This window comes from Simochromis diagramma, unplaced genomic scaffold, assembly GCF_900408965.1.
Source record: "Simochromis diagramma unplaced genomic scaffold, fSimDia1.1 OVJJ01000205.1, whole genome shotgun sequence".
Taxonomy (NCBI): Eukaryota; Metazoa; Chordata; class Actinopteri; order Cichliformes; family Cichlidae; genus Simochromis; species Simochromis diagramma.
Genome location: NW_024386782.1, coordinates 8,086,982 through 8,111,842, shown reverse-complemented (window position 1 = coordinate 8,111,842; position 24,861 = coordinate 8,086,982). Strand labels below are relative to the sequence as shown.

At 40.0% G+C, this 24,861-nt stretch overlaps 2 protein-coding genes across 3 annotated transcripts in view; both read right to left on the bottom strand.

Annotated features, from left to right (window-relative positions):
- Window positions 1-16,466, bottom strand: part of klhl14 (kelch-like family member 14) — a 20,344-nt gene extending 3,878 nt beyond the window's left edge. Inside the window, exons 1-8 of the mRNA XM_040020659.1 lie at window positions 16,358-16,466; window positions 14,585-15,485; window positions 12,521-12,642; window positions 7,672-7,761; window positions 6,842-6,920; window positions 5,955-6,145; window positions 4,984-5,142; window positions 1,985-2,142 (exon numbers count right to left, since the gene is read on the bottom strand). Coding sequence (XP_039876593.1) covers window positions 1,985-2,142; window positions 4,984-5,142; window positions 5,955-6,145; window positions 6,842-6,920; window positions 7,672-7,761; window positions 12,521-12,642; window positions 14,585-15,462 — 1,677 coding nt within the window. The 5' untranslated portion in view covers window positions 15,463-15,485; window positions 16,358-16,466. The remainder of the gene's footprint in view (window positions 1-1,984; window positions 2,143-4,983; window positions 5,143-5,954; window positions 6,146-6,841; window positions 6,921-7,671; window positions 7,762-12,520; window positions 12,643-14,584; window positions 15,486-16,357) is intronic.
- Window positions 16,208-24,861, bottom strand: part of LOC120726725 (coiled-coil domain-containing protein 178) — a 28,911-nt gene continuing 20,257 nt past the window's right edge. For both annotated transcript variants that reach the window (XR_005694378.1, XM_040020614.1), the window contains exon 20: window positions 16,208-24,861. Coding sequence is in view for 1 of the 2 variants with exons in the window: in XM_040020614.1 (XP_039876548.1) it covers window positions 24,772-24,861 (90 nt within the window). In the remaining variant the exon portion in view is untranslated.

The window sequence follows — 24,861 nt, the reverse complement described above, 5'->3', positions numbered from 1 at the left end:
TATTAGGGATGTAAGAAAATATCGATACAACGAAATATCGCGATATTTCGCGCAATGATACTGAATCGATATTTAAAATCACTGTTATCGATTTTTTTAATTGAAAAATGACATGCATTTACTGTTTATTTCTTTTGTATGTTGGAATTCAAACTCCGGCCACTGGTTTGCAGTTTTCACCGCCTTTACTATGACGTAAAAACGAGGTCTCGCGATAACTGTAGAAGCGTCTAGTTTGCCAAAAGAACGAAGTAGAACAGTCAGTGGACGTGTGTGATGCTAGCTAACTGATGACTGAAGAGGAGAGGATACAGCCGGCCCCCGCAGCTTTCAAAGCTGATGTGTGGACTTATTTTGGATTTAGGACAAAAGAAGGCAGTAAAGACTATGACAAGAGCTATGCAGTCTGTAAAATCTGCACCGCCAGAGTCAAATATTCCGGTAACACAACAAATTTACGAACACACGTGTCTAGACACCATAGCGACGTAGCGTCAAATGCTAATTTTAAAACGAAACGAGGTGATCCCTCTCAACGGACAATTGAAGAAGTTAACTTTTCGAAACTACCAGCAACTTCAACTCGTGCAACAAAAATAACGCAGTCAGTACTTGTTTTTATTTGCAAAGACATGCGCCCTCTGAGTGTTGTGGAGAATAAAGGATTTCGTAATATGATTAAAACGCTGGAGCCCCGTTACACCGTTCCTTCTCGACAACACATCACGGACATCGCTCTGCCAAAGTTGTACCAAGAAGTCAAAGCGACAGTGCTGGACTCTCTCAACTCGGCTGAGACAGTTGCTCTGACATGCGACGCTTGGACTTCGAGAGCCACTGAATCGTACGTAACTGTTACAGCACATCACATAACGGACCAGTGGAACCTTCAGTCTCATGTACTACAAACCCGAGCCATGCATGACAGTCACACAGGTGAGCACATTGCAGCGTTACTAACTGACGCTGTGGCTGAATGGGGATTGAACGCAAAGGACCTTGTTGTTGTTACCGATAATGCACCAAACATGGCTCTCGCGGCTAGAGTTGCCTCAGCTATCCAAAGTAGCAAGGAGTTTCCTATGCATTCCTGGAACAAGTGTCTCTGCAGAGAGAGTTTTCTCCTCTGCAGGAGACATAGTAAATGCACAGAGAAGTGTCCTGAGAGCTGACCATGTCGATCAGCTTGTATTCCTGCACAAAAATCTGGAAATTGAAAAATAAACACTGAGAAAACACTACACATGTAAAATCTCTGATATGAGAATGTTTGACATTTTGGTTGAGTCTCATAAGCACTTATTTAGATGAGTAAATTCCTTTTTTCAGGTTGTACTAAAAGTGTTCCATTGATGGACACTGCAGAGCTGTACTTTATTTTATTAACACTTAATTGTAATAGCACTTTACATTTTTTGTTAATGTTTACTTGGATGGATTCTTCAAGCAATTTCATTTTTGATTTATATTTGTTTATGTTAAGGTCACATAAAAAGTACTTTGTTTTGATGCTCCATAGAGCAGTTTTTGGATAAGTATTTTACAATCATAGTACTTAGAAAGACTTCAGTGTTACATGTTTACTTTTTTCATGTTAAAAAATACTTGATATTTCAGTAAAGTAGTTTTTGTTTGTTTATTTGACATGACTTCTAATAAGGCAGATGTTAATTTCTCCATTCATTTTGAACTTAGGAGTGTTTTTGTTTCAGATGTTTCATGTCAAGCATTAAACAGTTTGGACTGTTTACTTGAGTTTTCCTAATTAAATTTAGTCCTACTAAACACAAATATCGTCTGGCTTTTAGTATTGCAATATATCGTATCGTCTACCCTGTATTATGATACATATTGTATCGCCAGATTCTTGCCAATACACACCCCAGATAGATAGATAGATAGATAGATAGATAGATAGATAGATAGATAGATAGATAGATAGATAGATAGATAGATAAAGACATATATGTACTACATTAAATACCATGCTCCAGCTGTAGCCTCCCACAAGATAAATGCTGTCATCCAAAACGGCACAGCCTGGACCGCTGCGACCCTCCAGGATGGGTGTCTGGAGGATATTCCACTGGTCAGCTTTTGGGTCGTAACACTCAACCAACATTACATCTAGATGGGAGAAACCTACATGACAGAGATAAGATAAGATACCCTGTCATCGTAGGTTTAGGTTACAGTAGAGGTAGGGTGAAAAAGGTGTGCAGATGTTAGAAATAAAAGGCAAGTGTTTATTTTTCCCAAAAGTTAAACAAAATCTAAAAGGAACAGAAACCCAAAGAAAAGCACAAATCCACAGTGACACAGAGGGCAGGACACGTGGTGAACATGGGAGCATAACTTATTCCACGCCCTTAAGGACTTTCTATCTATCACACAGAATCACAATCCAATGGATTCATCAGGTGCAAGTGTCTTGCCCAAAGACACTCTGGCACGCAGACTGCAGGAGCCGGAGATTAAACAACCAACCATTTGATTAAAAGACAACCCACTCCACCTCCTGAGCCACAATCACCCCGATCCAACTAGCAATCCAACAAAGAAAGAAAACAATATATCAAAGAAATACAGGAAATAACCCAAAAGACAAATAACTAACGCCAACACAAGAAGACTCACACTGAATGTGATAACAGAGGCAGAGGAACACAGAAGGCACTCAACACAAGACAGCAGGAAGCAAAGACAGGCAGCTACGGTGGCCGCTTTGGGACAAACATGTTTTAGACAGGAGAGATCAAAAACATTAAATTTAGACTATACCCCATAACAGCTGTGGCTGGCCACCATGTTTGTATTACCGGTTTTGCACACACTATATTTTAATAGATTTTAATAATATCAATACTTACATTAAATGTTTTGGGATATTTTAGTTACCATTCACCCAGCTAGCAAAGTAATTCTTTTAGCTATCTGGGTAGGCTATCAGTCTGATATTAACCTTGGCTGTAAAGCTTTGTGAAAGGAGTCCGATACAAGCCGATGAGTCAGTGAAGCTCACTTTTGACCGAAGACAGTGATTGTGAGGTGAGTTGCTGAGGATATCCTGGACTGCTCTTGTCAGTAAGTTCTGTTTTTTGCCGCTGTTAGCTGCTGTTAGCCTCTGTTACCAACTGTTAGCAACTGTCAAGTGAAATTGTCTTTGAAATTTGTGTAACATTGCTCTACACTTACGCTTGACACTCGCATGTCTAATCTGTAGGCAGTAAATAATTGCGACAATATCAGGAATAAATGCATTCAAGATGGCGAAGCAACATGGCGGATTCCACAAACTGGCGCTGGCTCCTGTGTACTTCTAAGAGATTATTTTCTAAGTTTCTTAAAATGCATGAGTTTGTTGTATTAATTAATTACTAATCTATCTAATTGGTGTGTAATAATAATGTTGTACTCATAATCTAATTTATGAGTATACCATTATTTTTTATTAATCGAACTAAAAAAACTCAGTACCCTTAACAATAGCATAAAACCTGAACTCATCATCACATCACAAAAAGAAAACTAGACCAAAAACGCTAAAGTCAAACATTCCTGTGGACCAATCAGGTTTCAGACCGTTTTGGTTTCATGTGCTTGCGCTACAGTACCACTGTAAATGAAATCCACACAAACCACCACGTGAATGCACTGACACAAGGCTGGTTAACAACATGACAGCAGATGTGTGCCATATTGAAACGACCCCATTGTGCTCTTACAGGAATCACCGCTGAAAAAATATTATTTCACTAAAAAGATATGAATTTTAAAGAAAAAAAGAGCACGCTCTATATCCTACGAAATGAGAGAAATCTTTTCTTATTTTTTCCTGCTGGGGAGATGGTCCAGTGTAACTCCTTTCCTCCTTTTTCTTGAAACTATTCATTCAGTCAATTCATTCTATCCTTCACTTAGCCTATCCCAGCTGACCCCAAAAAAAAAATGAATGACTCCTAAAGCCTGTCAATACAACAGTGAGCATAACTAAGGCAAACAGAACTATAATAATCTTTAAAAAAAAAAACGTTAATATAGTTAAAGTTTTGATTTAAAGCGACGCCTTGACAAAAAGCTAATTTTATTACAGTCCCTCACTATGTGGCATTACGTTCTTTCCTTTACTAAAGGATGGTTCAGTTTATCCTGTGCTAAAGGAGGTAATAAAGGAAGCTTTGAAGCATTTATATTTAGTATTTAAAGAATTTGCGCAATTTGATATTTGACCACAGCCGTTCTCTTTCTCAACATAATGCTTTAGGCGTTAGGCTTTATTTTGCTTCTCATGGTTTGAATCTTTATTCTGTTCTCGCCAGTGTGTCCAGTATGTTCCTTGTGTCCAGTTGATGGGTTTCCCCTTTAGTTAAACTCTTGCAGACATGTTACTTTTTTTTTGTCTATTTGCTGATAGAGACAAATTTTTGTTGTTCTTCCATCTGCCGCATTCGGTTCCACCTCCCTCACAGTTTCACTACATCTCAAGGTTTCTTCCCTCACCACCAACTCACAAACACAAACCAGCAAGACAGCCATCGGTGTGCACAGATTCGCTCCTACGGTGAGCGTGAGGAAACACGAGTTTGGATATGGACACAGTCATACTCAGAGGCACGTGCAGGTTTTTTATGAGCCGAATTTGCAGCAGTGAAGAGCCAACTGAACACATCTGTTTAACAGTGTTTTAACGAAAGAGCGTAGCTAAAGAGGATTCAAAGAGAGACAAGCTGAGCTTGTCATAATTCCCATGACCACATTCAGTTTTCCTGAACAAATGCAAATGAACAGCACACGTTTTTGTTCTTTTTCACATTTTGTACTATGAATACTAAAGAGTGCGAGAAATGGAGGCTACAGTGTTGCACAGGGTAATTAAGGTCACTGCCTGCTCACAATGGCAACATGATTTTCACACGTACTTTTCAAAAAAGTATCAATCTTGACCTGCTTTCTGTTCGTTGTCTGAAAAGCTCGAGTGCTTACCTTTCAAATGGTTTCCACCAATAGCATACAGGCGGTCATTCATCCCAGCCAGAGCATGAATGGCACGCTTTGTGTTCATATCTTGTTTCCTCGCCCACACATCCATTATAGGGTCGTAGCAGTAAAGCCAGGAGACATACTCGCCATTGTGCACGCCTCCTGCAACAGGTAAACACAGCAGTGTGTCATTAATACTCTGTGGAGCTACAGCACGCGGCACGTGGACATACTGGATCCAAATGTAGTACTATCCCCAGATATACAGTAAATAACTGGAAAAGAAAAACGTTTTTGGCTCTTCAAGAAAACTTTGGTTAGAGTCAGTTTGTAAAAGAGGAGGGTTTCACTTCCGGATTTTCCTGCAGGGAGGTGATGAGTGGTTCACTGACGTATCACTAAAATCTAATATATGACTTTCTGGTGTCAGCAAGTAGAAGAATTATACAAACCAAAGTTATATTGAAATATATCTAATAAAAAGCATTACAAATTTGAACTATTTCTGTGGCCATTTCTTTGAAGAAGAACTGATGTATACATTCAAGCCTCTTTACAGGGCTTCAGAAACTCTGCTACTTACATGAACATATCTCTTGAGGGAGTCTGAGGTAATATTGGATGGTAATCTGGGGCTGTGCTGTTACTAAGAAGAGGTTCACTCTCTCTTTCTCTCTCTCTTTTTTAAACTCAAGTCTACTTTAGCCGCTATAAGCTCACCTCAAGCTCCAACTGAACTGCTGGCAGTTTTGACAAAGATGAATAATCAGTCCTGATGCATTGATTTTAATCATTTTTGTGGAGTGGAGTTGGTTTTTCTTTGTGGTGTAATTAAATGGATGTGTTAACCTCTCTGTGCCATAAACACAATGTGTCTTTTTGTACAGTTCCCTCCATGTAGCGCCCCTTTTTGCATAATAATAAGGCGTAATAATAATAATACATGCGACTCGTGTACAGCTCCTGTAACTGACCTGATATGTAGATCTTGCCATTGTGCACCGCTCCTGCATGGGCAGCCAGAGGCTGTGGCAGAGACGACACGTAGTTCCACTCATTTGTCTCCAGGTTGTAGGATTCCACACTGGAGAGGTAGCCCGCCTCGTTCCTGCCACCAATCACGTACAGGTGCTTATCCAGGCGACAGGCAAAGAAGCTGGCTCTCCTGAGGAGGACGCATTAACCAGACAACATCATTAAACCTATGATGAGAATCACTACTGTTGTTTTTTGGTTTTTTCCAGCTTCTGTCTAAGGTGCAAATCATTCTTAAAAAAACAAAAAAAAACATCATAAGACGAGAGATAAGTTAAGCATGTACATGCTTCTAGGCTGTGAGCATCTGTTTTCATGCCTGTGTAATGGGCTTGCTTACTTCTGCATGATGTAATACCTTGTAAAATGATTTTGAACCAAAAAAAACAGCACATAGGTCTGTTCACAGCCCAATGAGCATTACTTTATTCTTCTGTTGGCTGGTTTTGTACACCTAGGTAAGAGTAGTAGCATTTTTTTTTTTTATCTTATTTGGATGTTTATATTTTTAGGTTTTCTAAACACCATTTCCCAAGAGAACTACACATCTGCTATCACAGCTGAACAGAAGACTTGTGAAGTTGTTGGATCTCACAAATTACAACTAGAATCCAAGTAGCATCTTCATGAATGCCAAAACTTGTGAACTTCACTAAGGTCATAAAGGTTTCCGTTTCTTATTAGGTGATGCAATGAGTGGTGAGATTCTGAGAAATATACAAAACACGGTAATGAGAGACGGATGAGAGAAAATGGGTTACTGAAGCTGAGTAAACAGAAGCTAGTACTGATGTCAACATTTCTGAGAGGACAAAAAAAGGCTCACCTCTCCTGCATTGGAGGCAACTGTATCCAACTGTTGAATCTGGGATCATAGCGGCTGACAAAATTAGTGCTGTGCTTTCCTGCAAAACAGAACAGTAGAATACAAATAACTTATCTCAAAATAAAGCTTCTTTTTGTACAGTTTAGACATGGTAATGTAATGATCAGTTCTTATTGGCCACATCTTTTCTAATGTTGTTTGTTGTGTACCAATAAAATTCACAAATGCAACTCTCCCCAGTCTTCATTAATCACCGCCCACACGTGATGATTTGCCTTTTTGCTGCTGTTTGAGCTAACAAGAGCTGACTGAAGTCATGTTTTCTAAGCACAGAGAGATCACCTCTTGGTAATGTTGTATTCAAAAGACTGCAAATCATCTCTCATGATGTGCATTTGTAGTAAGCTGATTCCTACTCTCAAAACTGAATAAACAACTAATTTCACTAAGTGCAGTGTACATCTGCCTGGCTGTTGTATTACTGTGATAGCTGGTGAAAGAACAAAAAGGCAGAGTAAGAATCTTTGATCATTTACAGTCTTTGTTTCTTACTATGGCACTGTGTTGCCACCTTTTTGCAAAAAGCCCTCTTAACACTTCTACATCGCAAATATTTCATCATAAACAACAGTAATTTTTCTGTGCCAATTATTGACAAGTGTTGATTGGAGTGTTGTTTGTCCACTCAGAGCTGATCTGGCTGCAGGATGAGTGTTTCAAACCATCTGAAAGTGTTACATTAACTTGATGGGCTTGAACTTACATAAACTCCAGTTTAAGTGAACATGAAAAATTTGCTGTGTGAAATCAGTGGAAAGCAGCGACTGTACCATTGGGGTTCCACTGGTCCTCTCCGCCTAGCAGCAGCAGGAAGTTCTCCACCTCCACCACGCAGTGATGTGCGCTGTTGTAAGGCATTACTAGGTGACAGACAAAAAGTCAAAAAGTCAGTTTTAAAAACATGTGGAGAGAAATTTGTATATAAACAGTACCCTGTGAGTGTGCCCTGGCTGTTATAGGTGTACTGTGCTGGTGGTTTCAAACATCCACTGTGGTTAGCAATTACTTTGTATCATTAAATATGAGAATTAAAAACAGGCCAGTACTTTTCTGTTCAGGACACATTGCAGTCTAGAAAGCACTAACCATAAGTCTCACATTTAATAAAACTGTCAGGTCATTTAAAATAAGAACCATGTAACAGTAAAAGTTATGCCACTGAACCATGAACAAAAAAAGCCACTCTTTGTAGCATCTGGATAACTTTTTAACCTCTTTTGTCTCAAAATCATATAGAAAATAGATTCACGTGCAACTTTTGTTTTTTAATCAGAATCAACACAGCCATCAATTGACTGGCGACCTGTTCAAGCTGTACACCGCTTCTTGACCAGTAACAGCTGGGATAGGCTCCAGCCCAACCACAACCCTCAATTTGATAAGCATAAGAAAATGGATGGATGGATGGATGGATGGATGGAGCATCAACACATCTGGTGTAACTCTGTTTGCGCTCTTATACTCAAAGGGGGAAAGTAAATGGCATCTACACTCTCCTTAAATAAATTCAATTAATTCTTAAATGTTTCCACCACACCCACAGGTCAAGCCTTTCTACCAATTACTGTCCGAGACACTGACCAAAGAGGTTTATTGAACATCTAAGAAGTATTATGTTAACTTTTGAATAGGAAATAATGAAAGTGCTAAATGTTCTGTAATTTGACAGGAGTGGTCAGAGTAAATTTCACACAGACTGTTTGTTCTTTGTTTGGAGCAAGATACAAAAAACACAAACAGAAGTTTAAAAAAAGTCTGGATGGAGAGCTGGTGAGCAAAGAAAGTTTCACTGGATTACTTTCTATAAACTTGCGATTACAGACAGACTAATATATGATTTTACGATTGATACCAATACTGATATTTAGTGATTTTAAAAATCCAATATACTGATATATTGACCGGCATTTTTTTTCAGACATATGAAACCTAAACAGATTTCCCTAACATATTTTTTAGTGTGGGTCTTTATTTACTCTATCATGCTTTGCCCAGCTGTCTTCAGATCAGCTAGTTGTTGTGTTTCTCACTTTCCAAACAGGTGTTGCCCACAGGATGTTTCTCCCTTCTCTTCTTTTTTCTATAATTTCCATTTATTGGCCATTATAAATGCAACTATTAGGAGAACTGCCAATAGTTAATACTGGCAGATAATACTGACCTGCTCATAAATCAGTCAGGCTTCAGTTGCAGTATAATGCACCGGTTGTGGCGGAGAATGTGCTCTTGCTATTTTCTCTTCACATGAGGCAAAATGTTAAATAATAAATATATATATATATATATATATATATATATATATATATATATATATATATATATACATATATATACACACACACACGGAGGTTTTTCTGCTCTTTTTGTTTTGTATTCTCTGGACCATCCAGTCACAGGAATGTGACTTCAGCTATTTCGAATAACGATGCCATAAAAACCTCCAGCACTTTAAAGGACAGGAAAAAAAAGTATTTAGTGGTAGTAAACTGAATATCATTGGTTTGGAAATGTGATGGACATTTTTTAACATTCTGTAGATAAAACAATTATTTAGTTGATTGAGAAAGTAATTGACAGATTGCTTAATAATCAGATAATTATTACTTGTAACCTTGCATTTATTTAACTGGATAGGTCACCAATTTCTATTTTGGGAATTCGACTCTTAGAAACTAGCTTAGCAACACTGTCCAATAAGTAAAATGTTGGGTGGATGATACCCCTTGTCGTATGTTAGCGCAGTATAGCATAAACAGCCCAGAGCTGAAGCAGGACCCCTCATGGAGGATTTTCCTTTGTGTATGTTTTCGTGCTCCCTTTCTCTCCTTCATCTTCTTTTGCTAAAGTGACCCCATTGAGATGTAGAGAAATGGTCTTAGGTGACAGTCATAATGAACATGATCATGTTCACTCAATAAATCTCAGGCCCGGTGCTTTTTGAGCACAAATCAGTGAAATGTTAAAGCCCACCTGTCTGTCTCCATCAGTCATTTCCACTGTCACCTCCCCACCGTCTGATGGATCACAGTTGCTGCAAAATTAGACAGCCTTGAATCTCATTTCTTTCCAATTGGCCTCTCTCTGCAATCTCACTCTAGCTGGCTGACATGTGCCGGTCCTCTATGGGAGGGAAGTCTCAGATAGGAACTAATACTACATACACTAAACACAGCTTTATCTCAAACGAGGGGATTAGGTTGCCTGCCTCCAGTGCACCTCAAAGACGAGTGCCATACGACTGCCAAATTCCCTTACATGCTATTTACATTATCATTCAGTCAGCAGTATATAGGACATGGATGGGCGGCTTTTTATTTGATGTCTAGTGACTTGTACTCATACTAAAAATCATCTCGTACCCATGTGAGAAGAAGATTATTGCTTTACAATATGTCACAGACCACAGTATCTAGAGTACTGCGGTGGGTTTTGGGACATTTGGGATATACTGTAGGTGAACGGTGAGATAATTACAGTAGCAGGGTATAATAACTGGAATTACTATGCTAATCTTGTGCACTGAAAAATAAATGCATTAATTATTTTTCCTTCTACAGTATTTATACCTGAGAAAGTGAATCCGATTAACCTATTTGTGCCCTTTTAACCCAAATTGTCCACTAACCCAAGAGTGTGAAAAGCCATAGGAGGGCAGGATGAGCACGTCCTCTATGAGATGGACGCCATCACTCCGGTCTACAGTGAGCTCTAGGGCTCACTAGAGGGAGTCAGAAACCTCTGCATAGAGGCACAGTCAGGGTCGGTTGAATGACTCCACAGCTAATGCACCACTGCTGCTCCATCTCTGATGTGCCTTTAACACCGCTACAATTGCATCCCACTGAGCTGAATTCCTTTGTTCTAGGCCATGCTGCATGGACGCCATACATGCAGCATGGAGATCCAGATTTTAATATTAGGTTGGTTTAAAGAAGAAGAAAAGAACAACCTAGCATTGTGGCTGAATCTGTGCCTGCCTTTGTCTTGCATTGGTCCACGCTGCTGTGGGTACACTAGATGGCAAACTTTACACTGGAATCACCGAGCAGTGTGTACATCAGATACACTGAAAGGGATCAGATTCTTCCCAAATTGTGTTGATGAATGTCTTAATCAAAGGCTGTCCCTCTCAGGTTTCGGCTCATTGAAAAGTTATGATTGAATGTTAATAATCTTCTATTCCACATCCATTGTGAGGAGGCTACATCAGGTGGTCACTGATGTGTTAAGGGGATGATTTTGCAGTTTTGTCCTTCCACTTGGCCACGGACCATTTGAGTGTTAACTTTTTTAGTTCTGAGTGATGGAAATCCCTATTGACCTTTTGCCTGGTGCAGTTTGTACCAATGAGTGAGAGTTTAATGACAAAAACAACAACAACAACAACAACATAAACAGCGAGCTTCAGGCTGTTGTGTATGCATGGCTCCTTCAGTTAAAAAAAAAAAAAAAAAAAAAAAAAGCTCTAATAGGTTTGGACAAACATGAGCTAAAACATCAGACTGCTGCCAGGAAATGTTATGATTTGAGCAGAGGAAGAAACCATGTCGGAGACTGCTGGTGATTTTAAGACCCGACAGCAAAAGCATAAAACCAGATTTATTCAAATTTGAACCATAAAGGGAGAACATAAACTGCACAGGGCCGAGCTGACAGAAAGCAGACCTATAGCTAATATATATGAATGGATAGGTGATCCTGAGATATGACTGCAACCAAAACACAGGACAAAAACTCAATATGTCCAGCAATGATGGGGCAAAGGAGAAACGCGGTCTCTCATTAGCTCTTTTTTTGACCTTTGCAATATGGCAACAATATAGTAGTGAGCCTTAAAAAGGTCAGGGAAGACAGAGAGAGAGAGAGAGAAGAGCATAGTGCACTCTACAGAGGAGAGTGCAGCAGGGATGTGTTTGAAATCTCACAAAGGTTTTCTAGGAAATTATCACAATTTGCCTTCATTATAATATTAAAAAATAAGATAAAATGAGATAAAATCTATTTTTGCTTTTGTTTCCATTGTTGTCCCTGTTACCTAAGAATGGTTGACATCAACATTTAAGCTGCAGTGTTCCACTAACCCCTCTGTGCTATTTATTCACCTTAAGTAAACCCAATATCAACAGCGACACCAGGTCAACAGGCTAAACTGCCACGCCGTGTATTACCATGTGTGGGTTAATTCAGTGTTATGAGCTGATCAATATGAACGAGTAATCACGCTGCATTTAAAAGTAATTGGGAAAAGATGTCACTCCTTAACGTTCTGTCTCAGCCACAATAGATCATTAGATTCAAGTAAATCGCATCGTGCATCCTGCCAGCACATATCAGCAAAAAAACAAGGGAAAGCATGCATGACGCTCCACAGTGCTGTGAAGTCACGCTCTGATTAAAAACTTATATTAAAAGTGATAGTGACACATTATTACCTGAAGGATTTAGGGAACTCTTGTCCCTCGTTTTTGGTGAAAATTAACCAGTGTTAAAGTCATCCAAAGGAACAACTATTTCTCATCATAAAAGCCAGTAACACGGGATGCCTCAGGTAATAAATAAATAAATAAATGAATGTAAAAAAAATTTTTTTTTTTTTTAAATCACAGCCTTTCTACTCACTTGTAAGGATCTTCCATGTCTTTTTCTCATCGTCATAGTACTGGACCAAATTACTGGGGAGACGATCAGGTCCAGGAGGCAAACCACCCACCAGTAACAGCATCCTCTTATTGGAACGGATTCTGCAATGTCAAAAGTGTGGGTGTGCGGACAAGTGTTCAATAACATGCAATAAAAGACATATTAAGGCCTGGAATAAAACATGCAAACACAAAAACACAAGCACAGCTTCAACCTGACACCTTTAATTCCTTGATTTACTACGACGATATTAACAGAGCTTCCCTGGAGTATTTTTATTTTTCACTTTGCTGATGCTGATTGTATGAATGAATTAATCTGTGAATAAAATAAAGAATAAATGCACAGCTAGATGAATAACTGCTTCTTATCCAAGTACTTCTACTAAACTCAAGATTGCTAATCAGGAAATATGCGACCACATTTATTGTGATTAATAAAAATTGCTCAATCGTTTTGATGTGTTATTGGATCGTTATTGCACTCTAAAGATATCTTTTCAATTAGCTGTGAAGCGAGGACAGTCCTGTAGGGTGCCATGCTGGAGGCTAAAAGCACAATTGAGAACATAAACCTGCCTATACAATGTCTCCATTTCATTGGCTACAGTGATTCATGTGACATGCCTTAGCCAATTGTTGGAAATTTCCTGCTGTTTGTATATGATATATAACCTCAAAGCCGTGCACTTTACTGCACATCAATGACCATTATCTGGCTCCTAATGGATTTCAACACAAATCTACCAATTTATCACAATATGCACTAAAACATTAAGAGTAGCTGGCCTTTAGATTCAGACACATTCACCTTTTTCCCTTTTCCATATTTTACTTTTTTATGCTTGGGTAAGTCACCGTCGCCTCGGTGTATTCTCCCTCATGCTGGCCCAATCGGAAGTGTTTTAGGGTTATTCATATGCAAATGAGCCCCTGGACATAGATAATGGTGATTAATTGAGGGGAGAGAAACAGTGGCATGTGAAACTAATTATGAGGATTCCTGAATCTTTGCTCGTTTAGGTCCATATGTGGGATCAGATATATTATTGGGATAATGTACAAGTAGGTACTTGTAGAATGGTTTTATGTCCTGATTATTTCAGTAATTTCCAAATGTTTTCATAAAGTTTAGATTCTCTCATGTCACAATTTTTTTTTAGTTGTTTTTCCCCAAGGCTCACAAGTGTAGTGATAAAAAAAAACAACAACAACTGAATATTGATACTATCGATTAAAAAAAAAAAAAGTCTCAGCTGTCTGACTGTGATCAGTTGTCACCATAAGAGACAATAGCCATGTACTAACCAGCCCTAAAAGTGCAGATCAGGACAAACATGAAAGTAAGCCATGTTTTTGTGTGAGTGAGACACGTGCATGCAACACGAATGTAAGCAGCATTGTCCAACTCATGAAAAGGAATTCTAAACATCAAATCAAATTTAAAAAAAAAACAAACAAACATTTTGAATGTATTATATTTGTCTTCATTGTAATATCAGTAACAGGGCATCTCTGTACTTGGATCATAAGCATCTTGCAATTACCATTTAATTCTGGTCACAATTCAATTACAGCATTTCAAATTGTATTCACGAGAGTTGCTACAAATCAAATGCATAACCTTTATCTAGATTGTAGCAATCTTGTCTACACTGATTAGAGAGTAATTGCACAGATGTGTGAGGAAATAAAGACATGTTTTCTTTTGTAAAACAGGAGGGAACATTGTAATGATGGATACAGTGGAGCACAGAGTGCATCACGACCTCTGGCAGCAGGTATTATGTTACAGGAGCACCAAAATCCTCATGAACTAGTCCTGAAATGCCACACTGCCTACATGGTCTACACCGACCACCTACATGCTCTACATTAAACAGGCGGTGGGATCAATACATGAGCAAGTGCATAATGCTTGTGTCTGTAATTTGTTCAAATTTAACAAGTGGGAGGCATTTAATTAACCACTGCCCAGTCTCAAACAGCTCTGTGGTGTGATTGTGTGAATTTATGTCTGAGTGTTTATCTGTCTCGTTCTCACCTGCTGGCCATGGTCTGCCTGCAGTGCTGCCTGAAGGGCATCAGGTGGTAGTTCATGGCATCCAGGAGTAGTTTCTGGCACACAGGGTCACTCCTCATGAAGTCAACAGACTGAACTCTCTCCACCAACTCTGGGGCAGGTATAAGGGCAAAGCGTAGCCTCTTCATAAGGTCCGGTGCATAGTGCATGCGAGTCTCCCGGTCATGCTCCAGCCAGAGGACTGACATCTGGAAGAGAGCCAGCTCTGACTCCACTGGGGGTGGCAGAGCATCTAGCATGGCACACATCTCCTCAAAGTTCAACAGCAGCACATCCTCCACCAGGTACTTGTTGGCCAGCTTCTTGGTCTCATCCAGTCCATGGAGTGCAGCAATCTTGCAGATCTGCTTGTAGTTCTGCACAGAGATCTGGTCATTAAGGAACTGCACGCTAAGCTTGGTAATCTGGGGGATATTGAGGATCTTGCTGACTGACAGCACCTCTTCCACTGTGTCCAGGGAAAGAGTAACATTGGCAGTATACAGGTACTCCAGCACTAATCGTAGTCCAATGGAGGAGCAGCCCTGGAGCACTAGGTTATTTATGGGCCTGGTGCTGGTGGTCACCAGCTTGTCATCAGGAGAGGATGAAGGGGTCCCACTGCTGCCCTGGTCCCCTTTGCTTCCTTCATTGTTGATTACATTATGGGAGGAAAAGAGGGATCTGAAATACTGGGAGCAAGATGCCAACACAGCTTTGTGGCAGTGGAACTGCTGTCCCTGGGCAGTCAGAGTCACATCACAGAAAAGCTGCTTTCGCCACAAGAGATTGAGCCCATGCAGCAGGGTGTCACTGTGTGTTGGGTCAAAGGTGGATGTTCTATCACCCGATCTGGACATGACTTCCTGAATGTGAACGCCACCTAGGCAACAAATAAACCATGCAAGCCATTTACCTCAGGTCATTTATTTCCACAACACACGTTGCCTATACATCGCTATCAGTCAACTATTACAGCAGAAAACGATTTCTCGAATAAGTTATTGAACAGATCGCCCGTCCATCCAGCGGGGAAGAGCCGTCATGCCACGCCAGCCGGCGACAATCTACATCCAGCACGGCTTCATTCGCCTTCAACTTTGAGCTCTGGTCGTAAAGCAACAAACAAAAACGCAGCAGTTCCCACAGCGTGCCACTCTTATTCATTCTTAACTCAAGAAGCGGATGGTTTTAAATGGAGGCTGATGTTTGAAGGGCGCTGTCAAAACAAAAAAAAAAAAAGAAAGAAAAAAAAATCGGAGGATACGGAGATGCTGCGGCGCTTTCCCCCCCTCGGTAACGCGGCTGAAGTTGTCGGATAAGGAAAAAAGAGACAGCCGCTACGGTGGACGGATAACATGCAGCATTCAGCCAACACTTATCCCTTCTCCTGCCTTGCTGCACACCCCCACAATGAGGACATTACACATCGCACAGATTTACGGAGTCATACAAAAGCAATTAGTTTGTCTCCGAGCCGTCAGCAGCGGTACGGGTGCGTTTTGCTTTTTTAGCCTACCTGAGTTAAGCGGACGTGAGTATCGACAAAATATTCACTGAAATGCAGCTTTCGCTAAAGTTAAATGGGATGTGCATATCTTTTTCATACTTAGACTGTTACAAAAGCTATTTCCATGTGCGTAATGTGTGTAAACTTGACACAAGCGTGCCGTAACCGTTGTCGCCAGATTCTCTAAAAGCGCCTGTCACAACTAAATGATGTGAGCAGCTTGCCTGAGAAGGAGCCAAACTTACCTGACTTCAGCTCTTGACCAAAAAAAAAGGAAAGTAAGCTTCGGGTTCCCAATAATCTCACTTGAATTTTCCTTTGTTCTCCTTTTAAGAAATGTCCTTTTTCCTTTAAAGTCTATGGCGTCTCAAAATAACCATTGATTCCAACTCATAAAGTCACTATTTCGGGTTATTTGTTGACGTTGATCATTTGTTCTTCTGAATTAACAAGAAGTGTGTGAGTGTGTGAGAGGGAGCTGTGCTTTCTGCAAGAGAAGAAGAAGAAGAAATATACGTGTGACAAATTATGCTACCAAGAAACAACACATCATTATCCTTGGGCCTGGGGCTCAGTGAGTCGTAACGAGAGTAATAGGAAATCCACGGTTGGGGAGAGAAACGGTCGTGCATGGCCGGTGGAGAGAGACCATGCAGGGGTATGGATGCTGGAGAGACTCGCAAAATTATGGCTCAAGGCTATTGTAAAAACTGTCGAGCGTAAATGACTGCGATTTCAAACATCTATGGAAGAAAGAAAAGAGAAAGGGGGAGAAAAACCGAGTCTTTCCCTCGCTGTTATAGAGAGAACCGTCAAGTTTTAGTGCGCATTGCTAATTAGTCAATTTCTCTCTGCCTTCACAGCCCGACGACTTTGCTGCTGAGCTGAAACTGCTAATTTCTGGGACCAGCCTTTTTTTGGCTGTGAACTGGATGGATGAATGGCTTGTCTCGCACAAATGACAAAAAGCCCCTGCCTTAATCTCCATCGCCAAAATAACCCCTCATCTCATTCTGCTCCTACTAGTCCTTCAAAAGAAGGTGCTCTACACAAACTGAAGTTATACATCTGTATAATAAACAGCACCCACCTCAATGTACAGACAACTGTGCAGACTTTTATCATGTTTAATTAAAAGCAGATAATACCCTCCTTTTTTCTACATTTTAGTGTGACACTGAAGCAGCACTATGAAATGCCACACATGTACAGAAGGGACATAAAGTTAAAAAAAAAAACAACAAGCACAAATAAAGAACATATATATTGTTTTCATTCATTATTACCATGTCTGATCAGTTCATTGTTAAAAACATAAGGCTTGAAAACACCAAGGGCTGTAACCTAATACAGTGTCCATTAGTGCACAGTAGTTCTGCTGGAGTGTTTATATCCATACACCTGCATTTTTGCCCCCAGAGATCCTCCAAGTCTATAAGATCAAAGTGAATCCACTAAAGGAAGTGGCTTGATGAATCACATAGTAAAACTCCTGGTTGGGAATGCTCATATGAACTTATGGATTGCACCAAACACTCTGTCACCACCACAACAAACTAACAGCTGTGAGGCACTAAGTAGTTCCATTGCTAAATTATTAATCTGTCAAATCACTTTGGTATAGCTGCATACAGTTCAACAACAACGAGAGCTTTCAAAAACTCAGAAACATCTCATCTCAAAATTAGGATTCCTTCATTTACCCCCATCACATGAATATAAGGTGATATAATCACCTCAAAAAGCAAACAAAATGCTCACACAGCTAATCAGAAACCGTTAGAAAGGATTTATTAGGCCAGAATAAACTGTCAATTACATAAAGAGCTCAATTAGAGTAAATACACTTACATGTAGGACTCCCATGGGACCAGAAGTGACAGGTACTTCACAACTTAAGAAATGACAGATAGGGATAAATGGCTTTGTTCATATACTATGAAAGAGAGCAGCGCCATGCTACCGTCAAGCAATAGCGGACCATACATTGGTAGCATTTATAATAAGAAGGCACCACAATGCTGTTTTGATGTTCAAGTGTTTGACAAGCACACAGCCTGCTAATCCCCAACTTGTAGTTATGCCGAGGAAATTCATTCTACATGAACTCTGCGGTGATGACTGATTAGATTGTGCGCTGCATCTCAAATAATCATCGTCACAGAAGGAAAACTATACTACTCTAATATTAATTAGCAGTTTGAAACCACTATGAAAGCACTTTGTTTTACTGTTTACCACGATTATTTCGTTACCTCATTTCCAGAGGTCTTGACACTGCACAGCACTACAGTAATTCACTGTATTTCACTTTGGAGTCACATATTGTTATCTTTACCAGCACACAGTTAGCACTACATTACCCAAGTCTCGAGCGAGCTATTCTAACGCAATAAAATGACCATTTCCAACTCTTTCAGCTCTTTGTAGCAACTCAGTCTCCTGAGGCCACTGGTCTTCAGATTGCAGGGCGTTTATGGTTGTAAGTTGTTGCAGTGTGCAGAGGGAGGGGGGGGGGGTCATCAGATAAGAGAAGAATTTCTAGACTAATTAAACCCTTTGAGACAAAGAATCACACTACAGTGATTTACAACTCTCTGTACCAGTTAACCCGACTCATTTCTTTCTGTCATATTACTCAGATAGCATATCTACCTCTATGGGTAAAAAGTCTTTTTTTTTTTTTTTGTCTTCAACATTATGAAAAAAGGAGGGGTGTTAGTGTAAATAACCGCAGTTAGATCAGATTTAAATACTGCAGTATACTCATAATATAAGCTTTTAAGAGCAGACAAAGCTCCCAGCCACTGACCATCTACTCTGTTTGGTGAATAAGCCCCTGATTTTACCCCCAGATACTACGCATCTTCATATGTAATGCTTGCATTATATCATGCTTCCTTATTGTTTCCTTCAGCATAATTTTGTGCCCATTACAACACATAAAAATGAAGCAAAACACAAACTGTCAGCATTATCGTGGCCTTGGGTAACTGATTAAAGAGCGAACATTTAATCTAATCAGTGCAATGAAACAAAACAACAGGAGAAGCTCCAAAGTTGTGAATAGCAAAGTCTACCAGGCATAATTCCTTTTGCTGGCTGTTGCAGAGGGGTATGCTAAGATAGAAAGTATTATTTTCCTAAATGGAAGGTGTCAGATGGTCACGGAAATGTGATCGGCTGTTCAAGATCACTGCTTCCCATCTGCAATTTGTGACGTGTGAAAGATTCAGCCCAAATGTGCTCACCAAGCGTAAATCCTCAGCACTTTCTCTTATCGTGGAAAAGCAAGATAACCAGCTGTTTACAGATCAGAGAACATATCATATTAATATCATGGAGAGGGTGATATCATCTTGTTTGTAAAATATTTTGTTAACTAAGTGTGGTGTGGTATGGCAACCTATAAAGTGAAAGTTGTAATTTGTGTTTTAGCAAAAGTGCTGCAGTTTAAAGCCCCTTTTTAATGATAAAAAATATATTAAAAGGAGGAAAGCTGAAAATGCTGCGGGGAGCCTCTTCAGAAACACTTTGGTGAGACAAAATTAATGCAAACTGCATGTTACAGTAAATACTCATTACAAGGCTCTTAGAAGTTACATTTAAAGATCCCCCTTAGTTCCAGTTAACTGTATGTATGAACACAAGCAGGGCTCTCTTTATGCCTCCCTCCCCAATCTTGGAAGAGTTTACAGTTGTGTGGAATTATTTTGCACCATTTTTGGATTTGGAAACCAAACCGTATACTATACTATAGAGAGATTAGTTCTAAAAAAATGTAGCATTGGCATTAAAGGAACAGGCTGCTTAATCAGAGGTAGTTGTTATAATTGTGAAAAACGGAAGAAAGGGTCATCAAAAGTGCAATATTTGTACTAGCAGGTTCAGTTTATTTCAATTAATTGTAAAATCTCAACTCATCCAGTTTTCTGTTTCCTGTTTTTTTAGCACTTTTTTTTGGATATCGGGACCGATTAGCACATGCTTGTCATTTCAGATCAAAGTTAGTCAGAGATGATTCATAAAACGTCCACTGTGTAATAAATTGGAAGCACTTATATTTGCCATTCAGGGAGTATTGGGAGGCCTGCTGTTTTAAACCCCTAGATCCCCACACATGGCGTAGCCACCACAGACACGGCTCAGAGAGTCAGTCGGCAGCCGGGAGGTGAGCAGAAAGGAACAGGCGGTGTCCCCTCCAGAGTGAGCACAGGAGAGAGAGTGTGTGTGTGTGTGTGTGTGTGTGTGTGTGTGTGTGTGTGTGTGTATGCGTGCGTGTGCACAATATGTGTGTGTGTTGTGGCATTCTCAAATGACAAAAGGATACCAGTTGTGCAGTTCAGGTGGGACGACACACGGAGGTGGTATGGAGACTCACCTGAGGGAGAGTCTGGGCTGCTGGGACCGGGGCTGTAATGGAGACCCAAAGTTGTGTATAGGGGCCGCAGGAGGCCACTGTGCCGTGGAGAAGGTTTGGGGGCTGGAGGAGAGGGGGCTGCTGTTGTGCAGTCTCCCCAGCGTGATGCATCTACCTTCAGGGTGGCAGCAGGCGTGGAGTGGGGTGCGATGGAGCGAACACGGGCTCAGTGGCGCGGTCACCTAGGGACGCTGAAGCTGCTGTAGCAGGACTGATAGTTATTCCTTGGGAGAATTGCAAGATGAGCCCCATTGTATTAGCAACCCCTCTTCTACTAGAATTGTATCAATGTTCTCAAACCTTTGAAGAATGAAGTCAGGGTGCAAAATATCTGACACTTAACGTTTTTTGCCATTCACCAAAAGAAACTTAATTCTTGGACAAACAAAACAAAAAAAAGTAGGACGCAGTAAACAGTTTCCCTCACAATCGGAGCCGTTTCATTGTGTATCAGAATGACTGCTGTCAGAGTTAAACTTCAGTAAATTCCTTTGGCAATGAGAAGCTGGTAAATTATTCCATACTGATTTGAAATTCTCACACATTAAGCTTTTTAATTTCCAAGCAGTACTTTTGTGTTGCAACAGTTTGAGTCGTATCTTTTAGAAATTCTCTGTGTCTAATATGGTCAGCACTCCCAATTATTCACTCCACTGACAAGTGAAACAAATGGGACCAACCAGTGCATTCTGTATTATCTACACCCCTTGGATTCCCTGACAATAATTAATACAATGGCAAGCTGCTGTTACCAGCCTTGACGACATGAGCTCAACAACATAAGCTCTCCCTTTCCAAGAGCTCTTGAAAAGAAATTACATCCAGCGGTGAGGTCATATATATATATATCGTGGACACAAGCAGCCGGGAGGTTATGTCATGTTACTGTCTGGGACCCTAGATCAGATGGTACTGTTAACATCAGCAGGTCATTATTCACATCATTACACCATGAATGAAAGGTGCGTGGAATATGTCAGGAATATATGAATGTAGCCCTGAACATAGAGATATACACAGCCTTTAATAGCAAAGACTGTCCCATATGTCAGCGAAGTTCATTAACATGCCACATGATCTTACTGAGGCAGCAGTGCTGACCATCTCACTGGTATGGTCACACACCATTATGTAGGGTTACTTCATTTGCTCATAATGCGGATAAACATGGGGGAAAAAGCACCTTAATATATACACAGCATACAGTGAATCTAAGTAGTGTTAGGCAAACTGGTTCCATGATTTAAATAAAACTAAATAAAAGCAGATACAGTTTTGTTTTGTGTAATAGCCAACTGACCAATGTGTCCTTTTAAAGAGGTGTCATGCAATCATACTAACCCCTCTTATTTTAGCCTACGAGGATATTAACAGGTTTTTTTAATTATAGAGGAGCACTTTGCCTCAACATCCATTAAAGGAATGCCGTGCTAATTTTAAATCCTCGCAGCAGGCATTTGCATCAACAGAAGAAAAGTGGATGAGTTTCTCTTTAACAGCTGTAATTTGTGTTTTCCAATCACCATGCTGATTTCTGCTCATTATACTCCGGTTTCACACCGGTAAGTGAGCAAAGTTTGGATTGATTGACTCTAATTAACTAAAAAATGTTCCAAGCCATGGATTTATTATCATGCTAGCTAGCCACAAATGTCAGAGACTTTCACAAATTATTATCCTCTTAAGATAAATATCTTTGAAATCAAATGAGTGTGGAAACGCGAGGAACATGTATTGTTATACTGATGAATTTGTTTGTCATGTTTTTCTGCTGAGCTCCACATTAAAGACTCACCTGGGCAATCACACTGTTCCAGTGTATTGTTAAGCGGTACTGTATGACTGAATGACAGATGCTGTAGTTACCTAAACTTTAAAGGAACACACACTCAAGTCAGATGAATAAAAATCAGACGATTATATAGTAATATAAAAGAAAATCTTCCCAGATTACAGTGTTATCAGCACTGACCACATAGGGTGTACCAGGGTGCACTTTCATGTTATACTACCGAAAACCTATTTCCTCTCGTGTGCTCCAAAACTTGGCAGCATCTCCCTCATTGATATTTTAGACACAGTAGCACCTTTCTCAACTCACATTCTTTCCTCGACTCCATCGGCTCCATGGCTCAACTCTCCACTTTCTCATGAACAAAGAGAGGACGGTTTGAGAGGACGCCTCAGTTTTCCTGGTTTTAAAAAGATCTCAGAGCAGAATTTTTGTTAGCTTAAGAAGACAGAACGTTGCTCTGATTCACTCGGCTTCACTCCAGTGATCAGAAGTGATTACTGAAGTGAATCCAAATGAAACGGGCCCATCGTCTGCATGGTGGCGCCAGGCAGAAATTGAGAATCATGCTGCCTGTAAATCAGATTTTCTCAACATGCCTCTTGCAAAATATGCCTTGATACAAAAGTACAAAAAAATCTTCCAAACCAGCGTTGAGGTATCAGAGTATGCAACAGCACAGCGAGGCATGTGCTGTATGTTTTATTCTCATCATACTGAAACAAGCATGTAATGCCCCTCAGCTGTCAAGTACACCCCCCCATTAGTATTTCCACAGTCCATCCTCTTTAGAGTAGCAGCATTAAGGTGTGTGCACTTTGAGGCACGCCCGCAGATAGATGTGATGACATCTAGTTGTGGCTCACTTTCATTTATTTAAGGGATTGATTAGATGCAAGGAGAGCAGATAAATGTGCTGGAGAGGCACCTTCATTTGAGAAATTGCCATATAGTCAGTACAGAATATGAGACGGACTGAACATTTTTCTCCTCAAGATGCTTTTAGGGAGCTAGTGGCGTCGTGGCTTTGCGAGCAGTCGACCAAGTTAGTGTCATGCTGAATGTTTGTTCTATAGTATACAGTTGGCCCAAAAACCTATGTAAAGAAACTTTACCAAATATCTGAAAAAATCTTTTTTTTTTCCCCCCACATGAGAGATAATGTGTCAGTTTGATTTAAATATATATATTTTTACTTGTTTTATTTTGTTTTTTTCAAGCCGACTTAGTTTGAGATGTTATGCTTAGTGTTATAACATGATACTGAGACATGTTTCAGTCAGTTATTTGCTAAGGTTGTTGTGTCCATACTGCCCCCTTCTGTCTCCTCTAGTATGGAAGGCATCTGTTGTTATCAACAAAACAACAGCATCTCTATCAACTCAGAAGGAAAGGGTAACATATTTTCCAAGGAGTAGTCTAACAGCATTAACCTTGACGCTACTAAAATTCTAATGAGCATAAACATAATTTGTACAATTTAGATTAATATATAAACATTGTTTGCTTTTTAACTTCTTTTCATTCTCGTGGAAATGATAAATATCTAGGGATTTCGCACTTTTTGCACTTTAGCATTTATACAGAGCAGACTTTGTGTTGTTTACCACTAGTATGACATTGTTTAAACATGATGAAAGAAAAATCAATTTTCTACAAGTACTAAATGTGATTCAGTTAAGATTCCAAATTGAAAACAGTGTTTCCCCAGGGTTCTTTAGAAAGCCAGTGGATAGTGCACACACAACATCCTTTTGTGCACACTATTTACCCCTGGATTGCTCCAGGCTAATGTCTCAATAATTTTCACTCCTTTCTCAGGTCCTTCCCACAAAGGACTTAACTAATGATCCATGGACAAAATGAAGCATTTAAATTTATTCATTAATCATTCATCTCCAGCTCATTGAAAATGCTAAACTTCCACAAAATTAAGATTGAATATTGAAAAGTGATTGAGGGAGACAGCTTTCAGTGAGTGAAGAGAGCAGAAGAGTGTGAGCTGTAATAACAAAAAAATAGGTTCTTTGGAGAGACGACGGGCTTCGCATGGGCATGGTCAAGGTGGCCAAGGTGTACTAAGTGCTAGTTAAGGTCATGGGGTTTCACTAGTTGTAATTAGATCTTGGAATCTGGAGAAGCGTAGAATTTCTGTCAACACTGCCTGTAATTATTCTCTTTTCCAATTAATGGTGACATAGATTAATTATCTGATGAGGCAAAGCCAATTGCAATCATTCACCCAGCTAAAATTAGATCAGTCCTGACAGCAGCATGAAAGTCACCTGTTTCATTGTTATGGATTTGCTGCAAGTAAAGAGGGGGGAATAGTGAAGCGTGCTAGGGTAAGTAAGTTGTCTGGTACAGGTGAATGTCCAATTACACTGCTATTTGAACTGAAGGCATCTACTCATTGGATCCAGCAGCATCTGGATTGGCTTGTTTGTTCACCCCGTAGCATCATCAGTGGTAGTAGAGTCATCTGTCAAGGATTGTAGGAAGGCTGAGATAAGTTCGCTTTCCTCTGACATCTCCTC